Source organism: Oncorhynchus gorbuscha, unplaced genomic scaffold, assembly GCF_021184085.1.
Source record: "Oncorhynchus gorbuscha isolate QuinsamMale2020 ecotype Even-year unplaced genomic scaffold, OgorEven_v1.0 Un_scaffold_968, whole genome shotgun sequence".
NCBI classification, from domain to species: Eukaryota; Metazoa; Chordata; class Actinopteri; order Salmoniformes; family Salmonidae; genus Oncorhynchus; species Oncorhynchus gorbuscha.
Window position 1 is genome coordinate 203,799 of NW_025745899.1, and position 17,049 is coordinate 220,847.

General features: G+C 46.2%; 1 protein-coding gene across 1 annotated transcript; it reads right to left on the minus strand.

Annotated features, from left to right (window-relative positions):
- Positions 1–220: 220 nt before the first annotated feature.
- Positions 221–15,192, minus strand: LOC124020894 (zinc finger protein 239-like). Its single transcript, XM_046336191.1, has 2 exons — positions 14,675–15,192; positions 221–2,956 (listed from the first exon to the last, which is right to left on the minus strand). The coding sequence occupies exons 1-2, from the start codon at positions 14,976–14,978 to the stop codon at positions 2,205–2,207; spliced, it is 1,056 nt and encodes a 351-aa protein (XP_046192147.1). The 5' UTR covers positions 14,979–15,192; the 3' UTR covers positions 221–2,204.
- Between the last annotated feature and the right edge of the window lie 1,857 nt (positions 15,193–17,049).

A 17,049-nucleotide genomic window follows, 5' to 3' on the forward strand; every position in this document is an offset into this window, starting at 1 on the left:
AGGTTCTCCCATCTCCACAGAGGAACTAGAGCTCTGTCAGAGTGACCATCGTGTTCTTGGTCACCTCCCTGACCAAGGCCCTTCTCCAAAAATTGCTCAGTTGGGCCGGGCGGCGAGGTCAAGGAAGAGTCTTGGTGGTTCCATTCAAGAATGATGGAGGCCACAGTGTTCTTGGGGAATTTTACAATCAGCAACTGTGTTTTCTTCCTCTGACAAGGTGGATTAATACATTTGGGAAGATCGATGAGGCAGCAAGTGAATGTTCTTCATGTCAACAACACTTATCAACGTCACAACGTTGTCCTTTGGGGGTGTATATCGTGACTAGTACACTGTCACGACGTGGCCCTTTGGGGTGTATATCGTGACTAGTACACTGTCACGACGTGGCCCTTTGGGGTGTATATCGTGACTAGTACACTGTCACGACGTGGCCCTTTGGGGTGTATATCGTGACTAGTACACTGTCACGACGTGGCCCTTTGGGGTGTATATCGTGACTAGTACACTGTCACGACGTGGCCCTTTGGGGTGTATATCGTGACTAGTACACTGTCACGACGTGGCCCTTTGGGGTGTATAACGTGACTAGTACACTGTCACGACGTGGCCCTTTGGGGTGTATATCGTGACTAGTACACTGTCACGACGTGGCCCTTTGGGGTGTATATCGTGACTAGTACACTGTCACGACGTGGTCCTTTGGGGGTGTATATCGTGACTAGTACACTGTCACGACGTGGCCCTTTGGGGTGTATATCGTGACTAGTACACTGTCACGACGTGGCCCTTTGGGGTGTATATCGTGACTAGTACACTGTCACGACGTGGCCCTTTGGGGTGTATATCGTGACTAGTACACTGTCACGACGTGGCCCTTTGGGGTGTATATCGTGACTAGTACACTGTCACGACGTGGCCCTTTGGGGGTGTATATCGTGACTAGTACACTGTCACGACGTGGCCCTTTGGGGGTGTATATCGTGACTAGTACACTGTCACGACGTGGCCCTTTGGGGTGTATATCGTGACTAGTACACTGACACGACGTGGCCCTTTGGGGTGTATATCGTGACTAGTACACTGTCACGACGTGGTCCTTTGGGGTGTATATCGTGACTAGTACACTGTCACGACGTGGCCCTTTGGGGTGTATATCGTGACTAGTACACTGTCACGACGTGGCCCTTTGGGGTGTATATCGTGACTAGTACACTGTCACGACGTGGCCCTTTGGGGTGTATATCGTGACTAGTACACTGTCACGACGTGGCCCTTTGGGGTGTATATCGTGACTAGTACACTGTCACGACGTGGCCCTTTGGGGTGTATAAAGTGACTAGTACACTGTCACGACGTGGCCCTTTGGGGTGTATAACGTGACTAGTACACTGTCACGACGTGGCCCTTTGGGGTGTATATCGTGACTAGTACACTGTCACGACGTGGCCCTTTGGGGTGTATAACGTGACTAGTACACTGTCACGACGTGGCCCTTTGGGGTGTATATCGTGACTAGTACACTGTCACGACGTGGCCCTTTGGGGTGTATAACGTGACTAGTACACTGTCACGACGTGGTCCTTTGGGGTGTATATCGTGACTAGTACACTGTCACGACGTGGCCCTTTGGTGTGTATATCGTGACTAGTACACTGTCACGACGTGGCCCTTTGGGGTGTATATCGTGACTAGTACACTGTCACGACGTGGCCCTTTGGGGTGTATATCGTGACTAGTACACTGTCACGACGTGGCCCTTTGGGGTGTATATCGTGACTAGTACACTGTCACGACGTGGCCCTTTGGGGGTGTATATCGTGACTAGTACACTGTCACGACGTGGCCCTTTGGGGTGTATATCGTGACTAGTACACTGTCACGACGTGGCCCTTTGGGGTGTATATCGTGACTAGTACACTGTCACGACGTGGCCCTTTGGGGGTGTATATCGTGACTAGTACACTGTCACGACGTGGCCCTTTGGGGGTGTATATCGTGACTAGTACACTGTCACGACGTGGCCCTTTGGGGTGTATATCGTGACTAGTACACTGTCACGACGTGGCCCTTTGGGGGTGTATATCGTGACTAGTACACTGTCACGACGTGGCCCTTTGGGGGTGTATATCGTGACTAGTACACTGTCACTGATGCCTTAGACCACTGCGCCACACGGGAGGCTGTATTTTCTGATAGTTTAATCAGAGATTTTTTACCAGAGTATCTCTTGCCACATTGATTTCTCTCCTGTGTGTCCGCTGGTGTATAATCAAACTGCTAGATGTAACAAAACCCTTCCCACATTGAACACAGGCATAAGGTTTCTCTCCTGTGTGTGTTCTCCGGTGTATAGTCAGACGGCTAGAAGTAACAAAACTCTTCGTACACTGATCACAGCTATAAGGCTTCTCTCCTGTGTGTGTTCTCTGGTGTACTATCAGGCAGCTTGAGTGTGTAAAACTCTTCCCACATTGATTACAGCTATAAGGTCTCTCTACTGTGTGTGTTCTCTGGTGTGATTTTAAATGTCCTGACTTAAGAAAACGCTTTCCACAGTCAGAGCAGTGGTAAGGCTTCTCTCCTGTGTGTGTTCTCTGGTGTATAGTCAGCTGGCTAGATGTTGTGAAACTCTTCCCACATTGATTACAGCTATACGGTTTTTCTCCTGTATGGATTCTCTCATGTCTTCTAAGGTCTGCTGAAGAGGTGAATCTCTTCCCACAGTCAGAGCAGCAGTGAGGTTTCTCTCCTGTGTGAATTCTCAAGTGTACTTTTAGTGAATCTGATCTTGAGTAACTCTTCCCACAGTCCGGGCAGTGGTGATATTTCTTCCCTGTGGGTCTCTGCTGGGGTTTCTTGAGGTTTTCTGCTCTGGAGAGACTCTTCTCTGCCTCATCAGCATCATGATGTTGTTGAGGCTCCCCAGAGGATCCACGATAGTCTTGTCTCTCTCCTGTGTGAACAACAAAGTCAGACAGATGATTAAAGGCCAACAACAGAAATCCACTGTTTATTTGAGGTAAAAGTTTATGCCCAGAGCAGGAAGTTGTAAAACAACTAACGTCTGAAAATAAATACCACTTAGTAGTAAAGTTGATGATTGTAGTTAGTGGTAACTAGAAATGGAGAAATAAGTGTCATGTTTGTCATTTATTGTCATGTCTTGTCCCTGTGCTCCCCATGCTATTCGTTTCCCTCTGCTGGTCTTGTTTGGTTCTATCCTTCTCTCTCCCCCTCCCTCTCTCACTCTCTCGCTCTCTCTTCTCTCTGTCGTTCCGTTCCTGCTCCCAGCTGTTCCTATTCCCCTAATCATCATTTAGTCTTCCCACACCTGTTCCCGATCCTTTCCCCTGATTAGACTCCCTATTTATTCCTTTGTGATCCGTTCCTGTTCCGTCGGTTCCTCGTATTGTATTCACCATGTTGTGATTGCGTTTCGCCCTGTCCTGTCGTGTTTTTTGCCGTGATTGTGTATCACCCTGTCCTGTCGTGTTTTGTGCCTTCATCAGACGCTGCGTGTGAGCAGGTGTCTCAGTCGACTACGGCCTGCGCTTACCCGAAGCGACCTGCAGTCTGTGGCCGCTTCTCCAGTTGTTTTCCCCTCTACAAATCTAGAGGATGTCAGTTATTCTGTTTTGAACATTATTTAACTCTGTTTCTGTTAAGTCGCTTTTGGGTCCTCTTTTACCTGCATGACAGAAGGAACCGACCAAGGAATGGACCCAGCGACTTCAGACGCTCGTTACACTGCCGTCGAGTTCCAAGGAGCCATGCTCGGCAGACACGAGCAGGAATTGTCTGCTGCTCGCCATGCCGTGGAGAACCTGGCCGCTCAGGTTTCCGACCTCTCTGGACAGTTCCAGAGTCTACGTCTCGTGCCACCTGTTACTCCCTGGCCTGCCGAGCCTCCAGAACCCAGGGTTAATAACCCACCTTGCTACTCCGGGCAGCCCACTGAGTGCCGCTCCTTTCTCACGCAGTGTGAGATTGTGTTCTCTCTCCAACCCCACACATACTCTAGAGAGAGAGCTCGGGTTGCTTACGTCATTTCACTCCTTACTGGCCGGGCTCGAGAATGGGGCACAGCTATCTGGGAGGCAAGGGCTGATTGCTCTAACAGATTCCAGAACTTTAAAGAGGAGATGATTCGGGTTTTTGACCGTTCAGTTTTTGGTGAGGAGGCTTCTAGGGCCCTGGCTTCCTTATGCCAAGGTGAACGGTCCATAACGGATTATTCCATTGAGTTTCGCACTCTTGCTGCCTCTAGTGAGTGGAACGAGCCGGCGCTGCTCGCTCGTTTTCTGGAGGGACTCCACGCAGCGGTTAAGGATGAGATTCTCTCCCGGGAGGTTCCTTCAGATGTGGACTCTTTGATTGCTCTCGCCATCCGCATAGAACGACGGGTAGATCTTCGTCACCGGGCTCGTGGAAGAGAGCTCGCATCAACGGTGTTTCCCTGCTCCGCATCGCAACCATCTCCCTCCTCTGGCTTTGAGACTGAGCCCATGCAGCTGGGAGGGATTCGCATCTCGAATAAGGAGAGGGAACAGAGGATCACCAACCGCCTGTGCCTCTATTGCGGAGTTGCTGGACATTTTGTTATTTCATGTCCAGTAAGAGGCCAGAGCCCATCAGTAAGCGGAGGGCTACTGGTGAGCGCTACTACTCAGGTCCCTTCATCTAGATCTTGTACTACTATGTCGGTCCATCTACGCTGGACCGGTTCGGGTGCTACATGCAGTGCTTTGATTGACTCTGGGGCTGAGGGTTGTTTCATGGACGAAGCATGGGCTCGGAAACATAACATTCCTTTCAGACCGTTAGACAGGCCTACGCCCATGTTTGCCTTAGATGGTAGTCATCTTCCCAGTATCAAATTTGAGACACTACCTTTAACTCTCACAGTATCTGGTAACCACAGTGAGACTATGTCTTTTTTGATTTTCCGTTCACCGTTTACACCTGTTGTTTTGGGTCACCCCTGGCTTGTATGTCATAATCCTTCTATTAATTGGTCTAGTAATTCTATCCTATCCTGGAACGTTTCTTGTCATGTGAAGTGTTTAATGTCTGCCATCCCTCCCATTTCTTCTGTCCCTACTTCTCAGGAGGAACCTGGCGATTTGACAGGAGTGCCGGAGGAATATCATGATCTGCGCACGGTCTTCAGTCGGTCCCGAGCCAACTCCTTCCTCCTCACCGGTCGTATGATTGTAGTATTGATCTCCTTCCGGGGACCACTCCTCCTCGAGGTAGACTATACTCTCTGTCGGCTCCCGAACGTAAGGCTCTCGAGGATTATTTGTCTGTGTCTCTTGACGCCGGTACCATAGTGCCTTCTTCCTCTCCGGCCGGGGCGGGGTTCTTTTGTTAAGAAGAAGGACGGTACTCTGCGCCCCTGCGTGGATTATCGAGGGCTGAATGACATAACGGTTAAGAATCGTTATCCGCTTCCCCTTATGTCATCAGCCTTCGAGATTCTGCAGGGAGCCAGGTGCTTTACTAAGTTGGACCTTCGTAACGCTTACCATCTCGTGCGCATCAGAGAGGGGGACGAGTGGAAAACGGCGTTTAATACTCCGTTAGGGCATTTTGAGTACCGGGTTCTGCCGTTCGGTCTCGCCAATGCGCCAGCTGTTTTTCAGGCATTAGTTAATGATGTTCTGAGAGACATGCTGAACATTTTTGTTTTTGTCTATCTTGACGATATCCTGATTTTTCTCCGTCACTCGAGATTCATGTTCAGCACGTTCGACGTGTTCTACAGCGCCTTTTAGAGAATTGTCTCTACGTAAAGGCTGAGAAGTGCTCTTTTCATGTCTCCTCCGTTACTTTTCTCGGTTCCGTTATTTCCGCTGAAGGCATTCAGATGGATTCCGCTAAGGTCCAAGCTGTCAGTGATTGGCCCGTTCCAAGGTCACGTGTCGAGTTGCAGCGCTTTTTAGGTTTCGCTAATTTCTATCGGCGTTTCATTCGTAATTTCGGTCAAGTTGCTGCCCCTCTCACAGCTCTTACTTCTGTCAAGACGTGTTTTAAGTGGTCCGGTTCCGCCCAGGGAGCTTTTGATCTTCTAAAAGAACGTTTTACGTCCGCTCCTATCCTCGTTACTCCTGACGTCACTAGACAATTCATTGTCGAGGTTGACGCTTCAGAGGTAGGCGTGGGAGCCATTCTATCCCAGCGCTTCCAGTCTGACGATAAGGTTCATCCTTGCGCTTATTTTTCTCATCGCCTGTCGCCATCTGAGCGCAACTATGATGTGGGTAACCGTGAACTGCTCGCCATCCGCTTAGCCCTAGGCGAATGGCGACAGTGGTTGGAGGGCGACCGTTCCTTTTGTCGTTTGGACAGACCATAAGAACCTTGAGTACATCCGTTCTGCCAAACGACTTAATGCTCGTCAAGCTCGTTGGGCGTTGTTTTTCGCTCGTTTCGAGTTTGTGATTTCTTACCGTCCGGGTAGCAAGAACACCAAGCCTGATGCCTTATCCCGTCTGTTTAGTTCTTCTGTGGCTTCTACTGATCCCGAGGGGATTCTTCCTTATGGGCGTGTTGTCGGGTTAACAGTCTGGGGAATTGAAAGACAGGTTAAGCAAGCACTCACGCACACTGCGTCGCCGCGCGCTTGTCCTAGTAACCTCCTTTTCGTTCCTGTTTCCACTCGTCTGGCTGTTCTTCAGTGGGCTCACTCTGCCAAGTTAGCGGGTCATCCCGGTGTTCGAGGCACTCTTGCGTCTATTCGCCAGCGCTTTTGGTGGCCGACTCAGGAGCGTGACACGCGCCGTTTCGTGGCTGCCTGTTCGGACTGCGCGCAGACTAAGTCGGGTAACTCCCCTCCTGCCGGTCGTCTCAGACCGCTCCCCATTCCTTCTCGACCATGGTCTCACATTGCCTTAGACTTCATTACCGGTCTGCCTTTGTCTGCGGGGAAGACTGTGATTCTGACGGTTGTCGATAGGTTCTCTAAGGCGGCACATTTCATTCCCCTCGCTAAACTTCCTTCCGCTAAGGAGACGGCACAAATCATTATTGAGAATGTATTCAGAATTCATGGCCTCCCGTTAGACGCCGTTTCAGACAGAGGTCCGCAATTCACGTCACAGTTTTGGAGGGAGTTCTGTCGTTTGATTGGTGCGTCCGTCAGTCTCTCTTCCGGGTTTCATCCCCAGTCTAACGGTCAAGCAGAGAGGGCCAATCAGACGATTGGTCGCATACTACGCAGCCTTTCTTTCAGAAACCCTGCGTCTTGGGCAGAACAGCTCCCCTGGGCAGAATACGCTCACAATTCGCTTCCTTCGTCTGCTACCGGGTTATCTCCGTTTCAGAGTAGTCTGGGTTACCAGCCTCCTCTGTTCTCATCCCAGCTTGCCGAGTCCAGCGTTCCCTCCGCTCAAGCGTTTGTCCAACGTTGTGAGCGCACCTGGAGGAGGGTGAGGTCTGCACTTTGCCGTTACAGGGCACAGACGGTGAGAGCCGCCAATAAACGCAGGATTAAGAGTCCAAGGTATTGTTGCGGCCAGAGAGTGTGGCTTTCCACTCGCAACCTTCCTCTTACGACAGCTTCTCGTAAGTTGACTCCGCGGTTCATTGGTCCGTTCCGTGTCTCCCAGGTCGTCAATCCTGTCGCTGTGCGACTGCTTCTTCCGCGACATCTTCGTCGCGTCCATCCTGTCTTCCATGTCTCCTGTGTTAAGCCCTTTCTTCGCACCCCCGTTCGTCTTCCCTCCCCCCTCCCGTCCTTGTCGAGCGCACCTATTTACAAGGTACATAAAATTATGGACATGCGTTCTCGGGGACGGGGTCACCAATACCTAGTGGATTGGGAGGGTTACGGTCCTGAGGAGAGGAGTTGGGTTCCGTCTCGGGACGTGCTGGACCGTTCGCTCATCGATGATTTCCTCCGTTGCCGCCAGGATTCCTCCTCGAGTGCGCCAGGAGGCGCTCGGTGAGTGGGGGTACTGTCATGTTTGTCATTTATTGTCATGTCTTGTCCCTGTGCTCCCCATGCTATTCGTTTCCCTCTGCTGGTCTTGTTTGGTTCTATCCTTCTCTCTCCCCCTCCCTCTCTCTCACTCTCTCGCTCTCTCTTCTCTCTGTCGTTCCGTTCCTGCTCCCAGCTGTTCCTATTCCCTAATCATCATTTAGTCTTCCCACACCTGTTCCCGATCCTTTCCCTGATTAGACTCCCTATTTATTCCTTTGTGATCCGTTCCTGTTCCGTCGGTTCCTCGTATTGTATTCACCATGTTGTGATTGCGTTTCGCCCTGTCCTGTCGTGTTTTTGCCGTGATTGTGTATCACCCTGTCCTGTCGTGTTTTGTGCCTTCATCAGACGCTGCGTGTGAGCAGGTGTCTCAGTCGACTACGGCCTGCGCTTACCCGAAGCGACCTGCAGTCTGTGGCCGCTTCTCCAGTTGTTTTCCCCTCTACAAATCTAGAGGATGTCAGTTATTCTGTTTTGAACATTATTTAACTCTGTTTCTGTTAAGTCGCTTTTGGGTCCTCTTTTACCTGCATGACAATAAGTTATTCAAGTTGTTGAAATCCTAAGCAGTGGGCCAGATGACTTTTGGTCACCAAGGTAGGCTCGTTTCTGTGTTAAGCTACAATTGCGGCACGATGTACAATTCGGTTGTAGAAACTCCTCCCTGCTAATGAGGAAACCGCTAGTTACGGATGTAGTAAACGCAGCAAAAAAAAGAAACGTCCCTTTTTCAGGACACCGTCTTTCAAAGATAATAAGTCAAAATCCAAATAACTTCACAGATCTTCATTGTAAAGGGTTTAAACACCGTTTCCCATGCTTGTTCAATGAACCATAAACAATTAATGAACATGCACCTGTGGAACGGTCATTAATTAAGACACTAACAGCTTCCAGACAGCAGGCAAGTAAGGTCACAGTTATGAAAACTTAGGACACTAAAGAGGCCTTTCTACTGACTCTAAAAAAACACCAAAAGAAAGATGCCCAGGGTCCCTGCTCATCTGCATGAACGTGCCTTAGGCATGAGGACTGCAGATGTGGCCAGGGCAATAAATTGCAATGTCCGTACTGAGACGCCTAAGACAGCGCTACAGGGAGACAGGACGGGCAGCTGATCGTCCTCGCAGTGGCAGACCACGTGTAACAACACCTGCACAGGATCGGTACATCTGAACATCACACCTGCGGGACAGGTACAGGATGGCAACAACAACTGCTGAGTTACACCAGGAACGCACAATCCCTCCATCAGTGCTCAGACCGTCCGTAATAGTCTGAGAGAGGCTGGACTGAGGTCTTGTAGGCCTGTTGTAAGGCAGGTCCTCACCAGACATCACCGGCAACGACGTCGCCTATGGGCACAAACCCACCCACTTTTTGCCAGTGACGAGTCGCGTTTATTGTCGAAGGAATGAGCGTTACATCGAGGCCTGTACTCTGGAGCGGGATCGATTTGGAGGTGGAGGGTCCGTCATGGTCTGGGGCGGTGTGTCACAGCATTATCGGACTGAGCTTGTTGTTATTGCAGGCAATCTCAACACTGTGCGTTACAGGGAAGACGTCCTCCTCTCTCATGTTGTACCCTTCCTTCACGCTCACCCTGACATGACCCTCCAGCATGACAATGTCGCCAGCCATACTGCTCGTACTGTGCGTGATTTCCTGCAAGACAGGAATGTCAGTGTTCTGCCATGGCAAGCGAAGAGCCCGGATCTCAATCCCATTGAGCACGCCTGGGACCTGTTGGATCGGAGGGTGAGGGCTAGGGCCATTCCCCCCCCAGAATTGTCCGGGAACTTGCAGGTGTCTTGGTGGAAGAGTGGGGTAACATCTCACAGTAAGAACTGGAAAATCTGGTGCAGTCCATGAGGAGGAGATGCACTGCAGTACTTAATGCAGCTGGTGGCCACACCAGATACTGACTGTTACTTTTGATTGTTTTATGAAAATAAACGCAGTTGACAGTGAGGACGCTTGTTTTATTGATGAGTTTATATCTGCATTTTTCACAATGCATTACCTACTAATTCGCAGTGCATTATCTACTAATTCGCAGTGCATTATCTACTAATTCACCGTGCATTATCTACCAATTTGCAGTGCATTATCTACTAATTCGCAGTGCATTGTCTACTAATTTGCAGTGCATTATCTACTAATTCGACGTGCATTATCTACTAGTTTCCGGTACATTATCTACTAATTTGCGGTACATTATCTACAAATTCGTGGTGCATTATCTGCAAATTTGCAGAGCATGGTCTAATTCGCAGTGCATTATCTACTAATTCACAGTGCATTATCTACTAATTCGCCGTGCATTATCTACTAATTCACAGTGCATTATCTATTAATTCCCGGTGCATTATCTACTAATTCACAGTGCATTATCTACTAATTCACAGTGCATTATCTACTAATTCGTCGTGCATTATCTACTAATTCACCGTTCATTATCTACTAATTCACAGTGCATTATCTACTAATTCGCCGTGCATTATCTACTAATTCGCCATGCATTATCTACGCATTCACAATGCATTATCTACTAATTCACAGTGCGTTATCTACTAATTCCCGGTACATTATCTACAAATTCTGTCACGACTTCCGCCGAGGTTGGCTCTCCTGCCCGTTCAGGCGGTCGTCGTCACCGTCCTACTAGCCGCTACGATCCCTTTTCGTGTATCTTGGTTTTGTCAGATTGTTTTCACCTGTGTGTTGTTTAGTTAATTAGTGTCTGTATATAATGTAGGTTCTCCCGCCCTTGTTTTGTGCGGGATTGTTTATTTTGTCATTCATTTCGTCTGTCAGTGTTTTTGTGTTTATTATTCTCCGGTTTGTCTGTTATCCTGTTTTGGATAATTTCACCCTGTTTGTATTTGGGTTGACCGTGTTTATTTTTGTTCACCGGAGAATAAACTTATTATCGCTATTTGCTCTCTGCGCCTGATTCCACGCACCTTGATTAGACGTGACAAATTCGCAGTGCATTATCTACTAATTCACAGTGCATTATCTATTAATTATATACTCTACTCATTTACAGTACATTTACTACATTATCGATATGTATAATGATAAGGAGACAGGGATACTGGAGTGATGGAGGTAGATATGTACAGGAGACAGGGATACTGGAGTGATGGAGGTAGATATGTATAGGGGGAAGGAGACAGGGATACTGGAGTGGTGGAGGTAGATATGTATAGGAGACAGGGATACTGGATTGATGGAGGTAGATATGTATAGGGGGAAGGAGACAGGGATACTGGAGTGATGGAGGTAGATATGTATAGGGGTAAGGAGACAGGGATACTGGAATGATGGGGGTAGATTTGTATAGGGGGAAGGAGACAGGGATACTGGAGTGATGGGGTAGATTTGTATAGGGGAAGGAGACAGGGATACTGGAGTGATGGAGGTAGATATGTATAGGGGGAAGGAGACAGGGATACTGGAGTGATGGAGGTAGATATGTATAGGGGGAAGGAGACAGGGATACTGGAGTGATGGAGGTAGATATGTATAGGGGACAGGGATACTGGAGTGATGGAGGTAGATATGTATAGGGGGAAGGAGACAGGGATACTGGAGTGATGGAGGTAGATATGTATAGGGGGAAGGAGACAGGGATACTGGAGTGATGGAGGTAGATATGTATAGGGGGAAGGGGACAGGGATACTGGAGTGATGGAGGTAGATATGTATAGGGGCAAGGAGACAGGGATACTGAAGTGATGGAGGTAGATATGTATAGGGGGAAGGAGACAGGGATACTGGAGTGATGGAGGTAGATATGTATAGGGGGAATGAGACAGGGATACTGGAGTGATGGAGGTAGATATGTATAGGGGGAAGGAGACAGGGATACTGAAGTGATGGAGGTAGATATGTATAGGGGGAAGGAGACAGGGATACTGGAGTGATGGAGGTAGATATGTATAGGGGGAAGGAGACAGGGATACTGGAGTGATGGAGGTAGATATGTATAGGGGGAAGGAGACAGGGATACTGGAGTGATGGAGGTAGATATGTATAGGGGTAAGGAGACAGGGATACTGGAGTGATGGAGGTCGATATGTATAGGGGTAAGGAGACAGGGATACTGGAGTGATGGAGGTAGATATGTATAGGGGGAAGGGGACAGGGATACTGGAGTGATGGAGGTAGATATGTATTGGGGTAAGGGGACTATATACAGGGTCAGTAAGTAAGGAGACAGGGATACTGGAGTGATGGAGGTAGATATATATAGGGGCAAGGGGACAGGGATACTGGAGTGATGGAGGTAGATATGTATAGGGGGAAGGGGACAGGGATACTGGAGTGATGGAGGTAGATATGTATAGGGGTAAGGGGGCAGGGATACTGGAGTGATGGAGGTAGATATGTATAGGGGGAAGGAGACAGGGATACTGGAGTGATGGAGGTAGATATGTATAGGGGTAAGGTGACAGGGATACTGGAGTGATGGAGGTAGATATGTATAGGGGGAAGGAGACAAGGATACTGTAGTGATGGAGGTAGATATGTATAGGGGTAAGGTGACTATATACAGGGTCAGTACCATATTAACAATGTACAGGGATACTGAAGTGATGGAGGTAGATATGTATAGGGGTAAGGTGATAGGGATACTGAAGTGATGGAGGTAGATATGTATAGGGGGAAGGAGACAGGGATACTGGAGTGATGGAGGTAGATATGTATAGGGGGAAGGAGACAGGGATACTGGAGTGATGGAGGTAGATATGTATAGGGGGAAGGGGACAGGGATACTGGAGTGATGGAGGTAGATATGTATAGGGGTAAGGTGACTATATACAGGGTCTGTTCCAGTACCATTTAACAATGTACAGGGATACTGGAGTGATGGAGGTAGATATGTATAGGGGTAAGGTGACTATATACAGGGTCAGTACCATATTAACAATGTACAGGGATAATGGAGTAGAGATCGACCGATTAATCAGAATCAGAATGGCCAATTAATTAGGGCCGATTTCCAGTTTTCATAACAATCGGTAATCTGTATTTTCGGACACCGATTTTTAAACATGAGATAAAGGGTGAGGGAATAGAAGCTTATTTAACACGTCAAATAGTGTTATTATCAAATAGTGTTATTATCAAATAGTGTTATTATCAAATAGTGTTATTATGTTATTATCAAATAGTGTTATTATCAAATAGTGTTATTATCAAATAGTGTTATTATCAAATAGTGTTATTATCAAATAGTGTTATTATGTTATTATCAAATAGTGTTATTATCAAATAGTGTTATTGTCAAATAGTGTTATTGTCAAATAGTGTTATTATGTTATTATCAAATAGTGTTATTGTCAAATAGTGTTATTATGTTATTATCAAATAGTGTTATTGTCAAATAGTGTTATTGTCAAATAGTGTTATTATGTTATTATCAAATAGTGTTATTATGTTATTATCAAATAGTGTTATTGTCAAATAGTGTTATTATCAAATAGTGTTATTGTCAAATAGTGTTATTATGTTATTATCAAATAGTGTTATTGTCAAATAGTGTTATTATGTTATTATCGAATAGTGTTATTATCGAATAGTGTTATTATCAAATAGTGTTATTATCAAATAGTGCTATTATCAAATAGTGTTATTATCAAATAGTGTTATTATGTTATTATCAAATAGTGTTATAATCAAATAGTGTTATTATGTTATTATCAAATAGTGTTATTATCAAATAGTGTTATTATCAAATAGTGCTATTATCAAATAGTGTTATTATCAAATAGTGTTATTATGTTATTATCAAATAGTGTTATAATCAAATAGTGTTATTATGTTATTATCAAATAGTGTTATTATCAAATAGTGTTATCAAATAGTGCTATTATCAAATAGTGTTATTATCAAATAGTGTTATTATGTTATTATCAAATAGTGTTATAATCAAATAGTGTTATTATGTTATTATCAAATAGTGTTATAATCAAATAGTGTTATTATGTTATTATCAAATAGTGTTATTATCAAATAGTGTTATTATCAAATAGTGTTATTATCAAATAGTGTTATTATCAAATAGTGTTATTGTCAAATAGTGTTATTATCAAATAGTGTTATTATCAAATAGTGTTATTATCAAATAGTGTTATTATCAAATAGTGTTATTATGTTATTATCAAATAGTGTTATTATCAAATAGTGTTATTATCAAATAGTGCTATTATCAAATAGTGTTATTATCAAATAGTGTTATTGTGTTATTATCAAATAGTGTTATTATGTTATTATCAAATAGTGTTATTTGACACGTATCTTTTTGACACACAAAGACCCAAACGGCGTTCCGTAGTTTGACATCGGTTTTGCACATCGGCTTTAATAAACTAGACGTTGTGCCGATACCGATGTTGGCATTTAGTGAATAATATCGTCCCTACTTTATATCTTATTATAACGACATGACAAAATGGGACATTATTATTAATGACTTATTAAACAGCTGTAACAAGATGTCCACCACAGGAAATCCTCGCTGGCACTCGACGTGAGACAACCGAGACATGGATTGTGTATGTGTGCCTATTCAGAGGGTGGGTGAAGATTTAAGTGCCTCCAAACGGGGTATTGTAGTAGGTCCCAGGAGCATGAGGCATTCATAGTGTGTGCTTCTGTAATTAAGACGTTACTTACTGGTGTTAATCAGGTCTCCAACCTCTTCCTCTTCCAATATGACAGTTATCTCTCCCTCCTCTTCTTTTACTGTAATACCTTCCTCCTCTTTCACTCTGAACGCGTCCTCTTCTTTCACTGTAACATCCTCACCCTCTATTTCTTGTTTTACTGTAACAACCTCCTCTTCCTCTACTTTTGTTACTGTGACATCCTCTTCTTCCTTCTCCTCTTTCACAACAACATTCAGCCACAGACCCTCTTTCTCCGTCCAGCAGACCTCCTCCTCCTCTTCATCAAGAGGAGAGTAGCTTGGTGAACTCATGGTCGGGGATGAGGGCTAACAGTTAGCTAGCTAGGCTAATGCTAACTTAACAAGCCAGCTAGCTGACCAATAACAACGTAAATATGAAATTAAATCGGATAACTATCTAGACGACAGAAGTGGGTTTTAAAACACAGTGGCTAATATACACTAAAGCGTCTAAAGAGCTATATTGGTTCGGCTATTTCCTCTATCAAGCTACCGAGATGGCTGACTAACTGTTGCTGCTGATGAAAGAAGCGTTCCGTCCACTACATTATACGTCACACCAACAGCATCGCCTTAAATTCTCAGACCGCCATCTGCTGACTGGAGTGGGTAACGCAGTTCAGTAAAATGTAGATTTAAAATTTAAATTAAATTTTAAAAAGTAAGTAAATAACTTTTAAACGATTGTTTTATTTGATTTCAATCATAATATTATAACATTATATGAAACCTACATAAAAAAAGGGAATTAATTTCAAATTGGCTTTATTGCCATGGAAACAAAACAACCCAAACAACAAATGTAAACATGTCAAATACATTGAGTGTTAAAATTACCAGTGTTTTAGCAATGTGCAAATAGTTGTAGTACGAAACAGTTATCTAAATAAATAAACAAATAAATATAGGTGGTATTTACAATGTTGTTCGTGTTCCACTGGTTGCCCTGTTCTCATGGCAACGGGCCACAAATCTTGCTGCTGTAAAATGACTCAAGTAAAAGTCACCCAGTAAAATACTACTTGAGTAAAAGTCTAAAAGTATCTGCTGAAGGTAGCTACCAGTCTAGCAGTGACTACCAGTACCGTGGCGTAAGTGAAATTGATTAACAATGTGTAAATATCTATATGATTTAGCTAATGGCAATCAGAGTTTAATACAGAACCAGCCAGGCTAGCAAGCTAACTTACCCAGCCAGGCTAGCAAGCTAACTTACCCAGCCAGGCTAGCAAGCTAACTCACCCAGCCAGGCCCAGGCTAGCAAGCTAACTCACCCAGCCAGGCCCAGGCTAGCAAGCTAACTCACCCAGCCAGGCCCAGGCTAGCAAGCTAACTTACCCAGCCAGGCCCAGGCTAGCAAGCTAACTTACCCAGCCAGGCTAGCAAGCTAACTTACCCAGCCAGGCTAGCAAGCTAACTTACCCAGCCAGGCTAGCAAGCTAACTCACCCAGCCAGGCTAGCAAGCTAACTCACCCAGCCAGGCTAGCAAGCTAACTCACCCAGCCAGGCTAGCAAGCTAACTCACCCAGCCAGGCTAGCAAGCTAACTCACCCAGCCAGGCTAGCAAGCTAACTCACCCAGCCAGGCCCAGGCTAGCAAGCTAACTCACCCAGCCAGGCTAGCAAGCTAACTTACCCAGCCAGGCTAGCAAGCTAACTTACCCAGCCAGGCTAGCAAGCTAACTTACCCAGCCAGGCTAGCAAGCTAACTTACCCAGCCAGGCTAGCAAGCTAACTTACCCAGCCAGTCTAGCAAGCTAACTTACCCAGCCAGGCTAGCAAGCTAACTTACCCAGCCAGGCTAGCAAGCTAACTCACCCAGCCAGGCTAGCAAGCTAACTCACCCAGCCAGGCTAGCAAGCTAACTCACCCAGCCAGGCTAGCAAACTAACTTACCCAGCCAGGCTAGCAAGCTAACTCACCCAGCCAGGCTAGCAAGCTAACTCACCCAGCCAGGCTAGCAAGCTAACTTACCCAGCCAGGCTAGCAAACTAACTTACCCAGCCAGGCTAGCAAGCTAACTTACCCAGCCAGGCTAGCAAGCTAACTTACCCAGCCAGGCTAGCAAGCTAACTTACCCAGCCAGGCTAGCAAGCTAACTTACCCAGCCAGTCTAGCAAGCTAACTTACCCAGCCAGGCTAGCAAGCTAACTTACCCAGCCAGGCTAGCAAACTAACTTACCCAGCCAGGCTAGCAAACTAACTTACCCAGCCAGGCTAGCAAGCTAACTTACCCAGCCAGGCTAGCAAGCTAACTTACCCGGCCAGGCTAGCAAGCAAACTTACCCGGCCAGGCTAGCAAGCTAACTTACCCAGCCAGGCTAGCAAGCTAACTCACCCAGCCAGGCTAGCAAGCTAACTC